The sequence below is a fragment of the Sceloporus occidentalis genome, unplaced genomic scaffold, assembly GCF_023333645.1.
Source record: "Sceloporus occidentalis isolate IW3139 unplaced genomic scaffold, rSceOcc1.0.p SCAF_68, whole genome shotgun sequence".
Lineage (NCBI taxonomy): Eukaryota > Metazoa > Chordata > Lepidosauria > Squamata > Phrynosomatidae > Sceloporus > Sceloporus occidentalis.
Window position 1 is genome coordinate 3949545 of NW_028317048.1, and position 9602 is coordinate 3959146.

General features: G+C 35.1%; 1 protein-coding gene across 1 annotated transcript; it reads right to left on the reverse strand.

Moving 5' to 3' along the window:
* Window positions 1-448: 448 nt before the first annotated feature.
* LOC149286547 (keratin, type II cytoskeletal cochleal-like) lies at window positions 449-7327 on the reverse strand. The gene is made up of 9 exons (XM_089493953.1): window positions 6938-7327; window positions 5686-5894; window positions 5348-5408; window positions 5172-5267; window positions 4524-4688; window positions 3883-4008; window positions 1073-1293; window positions 777-811; window positions 449-552 (listed from the first exon to the last, which is right to left on the reverse strand). Exons 1-9 carry the CDS (start codon window positions 7325-7327, stop codon window positions 449-451), a joined length of 1407 nt encoding a protein of 468 aa, XP_089350079.1.
* Between the last annotated feature and the right edge of the window lie 2275 nt (window positions 7328-9602).

The window sequence follows — 9602 nt, forward strand, 5'->3', positions numbered from 1 at the left end:
ATGTGTAGGTACACTAAACATGGAGCAGAGATATCGTAAAAATGGCAAACTCTAGTCACTTAGGGTAGCAAAACCTCTGGTTACAAAAAGTTTAACATACTAATTAATGTTGAGTCTGAGTGGAACACCATCTATGACTAAATGACAGAACATATGAAGAAGTTACACTTAATAATAAGGCCTAAACAGAGTGATATTTTATAAAATGAAGAGTACTTGAAACTATTATGATTTAAAATGCAATTTATTAATGATACAGAAATAGAAAAATGAAGTGGAATAGCTAAAGAGCGGAGGTGTTTCAAATTTCTGAAACAATACATAGCAGGAAAAACTAGGAGTTTACTTTTATATTATTCAACTATTAAATCTAATGTTGTTGCTTGGCTGAGAATACATCTTGCTGTTATGTATTGAAGAGCCGGCGAAATCCTAAAGTTCTGTTGGTTTAACAGCTATGGCCGTGTTTTCCTTTGGAGCTGCTGGCTGAACTGAATCCACCCTTATGATGATAGCTACTTCCGCTGTGTGCTGATTTGTTGCTGATCACTGCTAGAATAAAAAAAGAGACATAAACAGATGAGTATGATCAATGATAGTTTAATGTAATTAATAATAAAACATATAATTGGTGAGTATTTGGGTGAATGGGTATGGAGGGCCCTTGTATCCTTTAAATGTACAACTCTACCCACTTATGTAACACAGCATATCATCATAAAACCCTTTATTTAATGTTTTAATATTTAATATACATAAAAATATTGCATACTTACAGATGCTAACAGAGTCATGTCCATCTCCTGCAAGTCTAAATATCAAAATGCATAGTTAGTATTGGATCATAATGGCTCATCAATTCTAATTCAATGTATATTTAGGCAGCATTTATACATGAAAAAGACAGTTGCATAAAAGATACCAAAATGTACGCTGATTAATGCGCACCCACCCCCCCTGTAAAAACGAATACTTGTGGAGCTAAGTATCTATCATCTATCTATATACTCATCTATTTTCAAATATTGTATGTAATGGTAAAATAACATATTAATTATTTTTTTCATCACACCTGCACTCTTCTCCTTCCAGCATCTTCCTGTAGGTGGCGATCTCAATATCCAGAGCCAGTTTCACATTCATCAGCTCCTGGTATTCTCTCAGTTGGCGAGCCATGTCCTGCTTGGCCTTCTGCAGAGCAGCTTCCAGCTCAGACATTTTGTTCTTGGCATCCTTTACAGCAGCTTCTCCGCGTTCCTCAGCCTCTGCAATGGCAGCTTCCAGCTTACAGCGCTGTAATGCCATGGAAACATTTATTAAAAAAAAAAAAATAGTAAAACTGGTAAAAAAAAATCTGACAAATGTAATTTCAGCTCCATGTGTATGCTGATGTTTTATTGGTACAGCTGTATCTTTGATATATTACCATAGATACAATTAAGTTAAATATTAAAAACCAACCAAATTGATTTCATGGGATTTTAGTGATTGAAGCTAGAAACTGGAATTAAGTGTTTTGTATATTCAGACACTACAAATACTTTATGTGCTTTGTTCAGTTGACCTTAGAGGCAACCTCACCATATGTGGTCTAAGTGGCTGGATCCCTCACCTTTCATTTGGGTGGCACTACAACAAGGTTTTCTCCTATTTTTGTAAGCAGTTACAATTAAGACCTACCGGAAACATTGCCTAAGGTTCCAATAGTCCTGTCTGCACTTCAAATTAGGTTGGCACTGTAGAGGATCCTAAGAGTTCAAAATTTCTCTGGGACTCCCAGGTTCCTCTATTGGTCATCCTGTGCTATTTACACATGTCTATATCCAGTAGTTGCTAATTGCTCGGCTTATTGTTATTTCAGAAAATATTTGTTTTGGTTAACATCATGCAGCATAATACACATTCGGTTTACAAAGTTGTTTAAGACAGTTAATGTCAGAAAAAGCTATCATGGAGCTCCCCCTACAGGCCCAAAGAGAATTAAAAAACTATTGAAATAAAATACATTAGATTCCATAGATGCTTACATTAATCACAATCTTATCCCTTCAATCTATCGTATATCATATTTTAACTGAAAGATAAAAACTTGTCTTCAAGAGTATGAAAATCTAGAAATATCTAGAGATACAACTCGGTATATCCACAGGAGGAATCCCAAGTGGAATCAGTATTTTTGCAGCAGTCCAAATCGGACTGTTATTCCTATTGACATCGCTGGTTACACCTGTAGAATAAAACAATTGGAAGTGTGTATGATGTAACATATCTGTTAATTTAATAACAGTGGACATCTTGCCGGATATAACCAAAATGTTATCCTCTACACAGGGTGAGGGCCAGATATATTTTTATTACCACCCCAAGGTATTTCAAAGGCTTGTAAGACCAGTACAGACACCCTATTCAGAAAAGCTTCTCGCATGTTAGTATCTGACTAGCCTACGAGTTAGAAAAAAGCCTATTTATTTCAGTTAACACAAAAATGAAGAAGACAGCGGATAAGAGCCATTCAGCACATGTAGTCAGTTAATTTTGGGTTTTGTCTTAGATTCAGTATAGCCATATAGTGTGAGTAGGCCATGCATGGTTAAAATCCCTCACTGTATTAGCCTCTACCTCCTCTGCTGGTAGGCTGATCCACTTATCTGCAATGCGCTCAGTAAAATAAAGCTTCCATACATTACATTGATGCTTCTGACCCCCTGGTTTTAAATTATGGCCTTTTGTTGTAACATATCTTCCATGAAGCTTCCATTATGATTAACACGCTATAGACTAACTGCGCATCACCGGAGTTGCAGTTCTACAAGTTCTGCAAGTTGCCTACTTCTCATGCAGAGTCACCTAAGCTCTCAAGACCTCAGAGATCACTTCTTAAGATATAAACTAAGGAAGGGAAATCTATGGTTTAAATGCTTATGTCACTCTACGTTAACTGAACAATGATCCGCTTAAAGGAATTACCAGACTTTTTACATTTTGGTTCGCATTAATGTGAGTGTGATGGCTGTATGGTAAAAAAAAAAATGAGTCACCTATTTCAGGTAATTCAGTGTTTTTACAATATTCTTAATTACAGACCATAAAACCACCCATCCTTAATCTCATGCGTTTAACGCAATATTTTACATCCCATTCCGCAACTGTGGTGACAGACAGGTGAATCATAATTAAGAAATACTACATAGGCACAAGAGGTAACTTATATCAGCTTAAAATTGTAACCAACATAAAATGTCAATGTATTAGTCCTACAAGAATCTCCACACGCTAGCTAGCTAGTTTATCCCATTCCCTCCCTAAATATTTTGTTTAATGGCCTTTAAAAACAATTAGCTGACTGTGGAAAAAACACGGATATAAAAGATTATCTCTAATTAAAAAACCCATTAAAATAACTTTAAACGTAATTTTTTTTATGCAGTGAACAATTTGTTAGCTTATACATCAATCAAATATATTATTTTTTTAATGGTTAAAAGTTTCTGGCGCATGATATAATTACCTCCAGTTAGTGAACGCTCCATGTAGGGGTCTGAGGGGACCCCGTACACATGTGTGATAAGTGCTCCCATTCATTTAAATGAAAGCAATTACATGCTTTTGATTGGCAATGACTATATGTTAATGTTTGTTTTACAGAATTACATTATCAATATTTTCATTATTCTATGATTATTATGGCCTGTCTTTTTCAGACATTTTCGTGGTGCTTCCATAGGACATCTGTCTTGTTATCTTAAAATAGTAAAATATAAAACAAATAATTACGAATTAACAATTTATATATATATATATATATATATATATATTTAAAGCATATATATATATATTCACAATTTCTTAATAATTAAGAAAAAATTTAAATCTGTGTTTTACCTGAGCTTTTGCACTTTCTATTTCTCCTTTGAGTCTCTGGATCAGTCTGTTAAGCTCAGCAATCTCATGCTTGGTGTTACGTAGGTCATCTCCATGTTTGCCCGCAGTCATGCACAGCTCCTCATACTGCAGAAAAGAATATTAACATCAGAGTTCATACAGTGTGATTATCAAACGGAGAAACATTTTGGGTCTACTACCCTCTCCATCCTTATATTGATTCTAGAAACGGGCAGAGATAGGCTAGACATGCGGACAGCAGTAGGGAGTGTGGATATGTGAAGATGGGAGAAGAACAAATTGAACTGATGGGAGGTGAGTGGAACTGGTCAGGAGTTCCCAAGTATGAACATTAGACAGGTAGATAGATAGATAGATAGATAGATAGATAGATAGATAGATAGATAGATAGATAGACATTAGCAAGCAAATAATATTTTGAATTTCTCAGTCAATAATGAGATGATCCAGCAGACTTTTAGCAAAAGCAAACATTTATATAATAGGTTATTTACAAGCTGCTTAATTATATTTGGAAATTAAAGCACATTGTAATATATTTTTCCTATTACAACATTAGTTTAATACATTTTATAGGAAACAATTTAGATTTTGAGCAGCTCTGCCTACGAGAGACTCACCCGTGACTGGTACATGGCCTCTGCTTCAGCTCGGCTCCTGTTCGCAATTTCCTCATATTGAGCTTTAACCTCAGCAATAATGCTGTCCAGGTTCAGATCCCGGCTGTTATCCATGGACACAACAACTGAGATATCGGAGATCTGAGCGTGAAGCTGAGCTATTTCCTAAAAAAAACACATGAGAGTTCCATAACTACTGGAAATATGGGAAGGGGTATATCTGGGAAGGGGATAAACGTGACCAAGTTCAAAGACTGAACACAGTTGGAGACCCTAGCTGAAACTAATTCTCAGGTATGGTTATTTAATTTCATGAACATACATGATTTATAATTATTTTAAGACCTTCCATTTTGTTAAATTTATTGCTATTTTTTAAAACTTTTTGTGAGAGTAAGTAAATAACTTTGTCACTTCAAGTAGTGGATCTCACACACTGTCAACACTGTCCTATTTGTATACACTTGTTAATATTTTATCTACTGAGGGCAAACTGAGATACTGACTACAGTGATCCCCAGTAAAAATGTAAACAAGTTCAGAAATATTGGTATTTACAAGGAATCGTGACTGGTTTTATGTTAATACTACACAGCTAGCACCCAAATAATTGGTTCTTAAACTTGATGGAGTGACCTCATGACTTACTGCATCATATAGAGCTCTCAGGAAGTTGATCTCATCAGTCAAAGAGTCCACGCTGGCTTGAAGTTCAGCTTTGTTAATAAAAGCAGCATCGACATCCTACAGAAAACATGTGTTATTATGATGTTCTGATTTATTAAATCTTCATTTATTAAATTGTTTGACTTGGGATATCTTACCCTCTTTAGCCCAACAAACTCATTCTCTGCAGCAGTACGTCTGTTGACCTCTTCTTCATATCTGATGAGTTACATGTGAAATAATTGAATTAGATAAGAATTTTCCATATTTGTTATAATTGTAAAATATACATTGCAGAGTCGAGGGGTCCAATTCAGCATACCATATAAAAGTAAATTTTTTCCACCCAAGAACTGAGTGTGTCCAGATGCAAGGTATTGTTTGTCCTAGGTCAATAGATTGACCCCGCATTGTCAAGAGCAAGAGGCTGTAGTTTTGAGTATAAACCTTAAACATATTTACACATTAAACTTCTCTCCAATAAAATAACACATACTTTCTTTTGAATTCTTCTACTGCATCCTCCACATTTCTCCTTTCGGCCTCCAGATTTGCTCTCTCACATGCCAGATTTTCCAGCTGTCTCCTAAGGTTACTGATATAAGCCTCAAACAGGGGTTCAATGTGACTCTTGACAGCTTTTTTGTCTTGTAGTAAGGCCCACTTGGTCTCCAGCATCTTGTTCTGTTGTTCCAAAAATCTCACCTGTAGCAAAAAGAAAATCAAATAACTATAAATCTATTTTGGTGGTTGTAGAAATTCTTATAATTAATCAGCATTTTTGAAGCATTTTCATTGCTGTTAACAGAATGCACAGTTTTAATATTAGAGTCAGGGGAAATCAAATGAGATGTGTCTATGATGTCTTATAAAAACTGCTTGATAGTTATTTTCTGCAATGTACTATAGGTTTATGGCTATCCCATGGATGGCTTCGTGTTTATTAAATGATATTTTCATTTATCATGTCTACAAGTAATTAAGACACATGCCTTTCCTTGATAAAATATATTGTAACATGGAGATTGAAAACCTTACAGATGTGATAAGCATGTTGTGGTAACCAAAACAATCTATTACTGCATCTCTTGAAAACTGTTGCTTGTCCAAATATAAAGACTGCTAAGTTATAGCAGTATTTAATCAATAAAAGAAACATTTTGGGAAAATATCGAGGATTCTTCTCCAGACTGTAACTTTAGGAAGATGACTATTCACTTACACATGTACACACAGACACACAAAAGCTGCAGTATTAACTGTACTAAATAGTCAGTACATATTGGATTTAATTGTTATCTTCTTGCTATTTTAAGCTGACAATAAAATAATAACATTATATTTAATTATAAGAACTGTTTTGTGTAAATTTAGGAAACCTGTACTTTTCATAAAGATGGCGCTATACACATTAGTGCAGCTTGCCTATATTTTGATGATTTAAATCAATGTTACATTTAATGAACCTTCCATGCTTGAAAAACTAACTATGCTATGTTGGAATGGGACTTTTAATATTATGGTAGTTTATATCATGCTAGTATTGTTCTCAACATACTGCCCCATAAATGATTTCCTTATCTACCAAAGGTCGACTAAAAGAAATGAAGACACCCTAAGGTTTTCAGGCGACAAAAAATCATAGATGGCATGATCTTAAGCCCTCCGAATTATCATGGAATTTATAGATCACTAACAGCTAGAGTGCCACAGATTAACTGCCTCTGGTATACAACATGTTTTATTACCTTGTCAATAAAGGAAGCAAACTTGTTATTCAGGCCTTTGATTTGGTCTTTTTCATCTGTCCTCAGTCTCTGGATGCTTGGGTCAATTTCCAGGTTGAGAGGAGCCAGTAGACTCTTGTTGACAGTAACTTGGTTGATGCCCCCAAGGCATAATGATCCACCAAATCCATGTCCGCGTTCACTTTTAAATGGTAGATAGCTTCCGGTTGATATCTTGTGTCCACCCGAGACAACACTGTACACGCTTTTGCTACCAAAACTTGGAATCACTTTGTGACCAATGGACACTTTACTTGTAGTGAAGGAGCAAACACTGTGTTTGCTTGGAGAGGGCAAGCAAGCTGAAGAAGAACTGAAATTCTTGTGCCCAGAGCTGGATTGATGAGACATGGTTGCTCTTTAGGAATCAAAGTGAAATAACGATATATGAACTGACTGCAAGGTGAGTTGCGAATGAGTCCCTCTAAGACAGCAGAGTTTTACCCCACTTATATACAAACTTGAGTGGGTTTGGCTACTTTGAAGCGTAATAAGTCCCTCTAATTGCTTCCCATGAGTTTGAAGGATTGGCGTTTTCACAACCCAATCTTAATAGTTTAATAAAATTTAATAGAATAGTTAAAAATATACAAGATAGCAACACACCTATAAAATTAGTTAAGATGAAAAGCACTTAATACTGATGAGTTTTCTCCAGTAACAGATTATACCTAATCTTCATTAAATTTCAGATCATGTATTATAGCTGATGTCATTACGAGTACTGGTCAATTTATCATTTATTCCATAGAACCTACTTACTGGGCCACCTGGACAAAGTCGGTGAACAACCAGACAAAGTAGAAGATGCTATAAAAAGCTAAGTGACTTAAGTCTTATTATGTTGACTTCTGACAGCAGCTGCATAGACAAATACATGTACATATACATCATACACATGCATATATATATATATATATATATATATATATATATACAATGATGGCAGAAAAGAAACAAATGCCCTATCTAGTGTTAAGTTTTGGAATAATTTTTATGTATGTTTAAGTTCTACCAGCACAAGTAGGGATATGGTCACATTCTAAACGGATTTTACCATGTGGTAATAAAACATATATTGTTTCCAAATTTATATTTGAGGAACTCATATATCGTAAAAGATCAGGGTTAGATTACATGTCTTGTAATGTGCTTTCTTACAATAAATAAAAATACGTATACAACCACCAGAAACCTCCTTCTCCGGTAATACAGATGAAGTACTGGGGAATAATGGCCTCAGAATTCCCACTAGTTGGCGGTTTGAATCCATTATGAATATTCCAATAGAACTTTGTCTTACTCCTGAATTGGTTCTGTTGCAGCATACTTCCATCTCTATTGGTAGATATGAAAGATCACTGACCTTTCATCTTATTAATGCTGCTAGGTCCATCATTCCCAGATTCTGGAGAACAGAGTTCCCCCTCTGGAGGCCTGGCTGAAACGGGTCATTTTTACTTGTAATATGGAAGACTTGGTAATGTCAAATAAAGGTCAGGCCTATAAGAATGGGCTTAAGTGGCTTTTATGGAACAACTTTCTCAAATCATCAAAATCGTCAAAATTCACATGTATCTTTATCTACCGGCTCCTACTTAGTACAATATACATTGTAGGGATTATAGGACTACTCGCTCAATTTGTCTGGGTAATTTTCACACACATTGAGGTCTTAGGTTTCCTTTCCTTAAGATTTCAATAACCAGTTTATTATTTATTATTTTTCTTTATTGTCTGCCGCGCTGCCTGCTGGTTGGGTTTCCCCCCCCCCCTTGTTTATCCTGGTTATTTTTGCCGTATTTGTATTCTCTACTTATTTGAGGAGACGTTTTAATGTATATGTCTCGTTTGTGTTTTCTCCAGCCGTTCCTGATGGATTTATTTCCTTTGTTCTGTCCATTTTACCAGGGTTATATTGTTACACATTATGGTGCTTTCATAATCTGATGTACCTATAGTTTAAATTTTTCTGGAATATTCCTATTGTCATCTGATTAATCCTGTATGGTTTTGTCAAGCCTTTACATTTTGTAATGCTTTGATATCTCATATGTAATATCCTAAACATATTTTGCACCTTTGTTGAATTTTGTTTTATATGGTACTCTGAGATTACACTGTATTGCTATTATTATAAATAAAGGTAGATTTTTATGTTCTCATTTAACTCAATGGGAGACTGTGATATTATAATTTCTCACCTGCAGTAACCCAACACAGGTCTAAATATTTTCTTTAAATGTTGTACTCTGTAGTTACGTTTTTTTAAAGAGGGACTGATAAATGTCTTATAAACACAAATAAACTTGGCACTGAAAGAAAGAAATATAGTCAGGTTATTATTTTAATTTAAGTTGTTGAGTTTTGTATTTCTAGCTCAACTGTCATCACTGCCACCACAAAGTGGGTAGCCACGGCATTTCATGCAATATATCACTCATTTCCCATTAGTGAAACTTTAATGAACTTTGCACTGGCATTCTATTATTAAGTACGAGACTGTAAATGTTACCTCTCTGTGTATATTGCTTATACACTCTTACACGCACACCACAAATATATTTCTATGTAGTTCACGTCTTTAAAGAGGGGCATGCAAGAGGAAAGCCAGCACAGCATCACC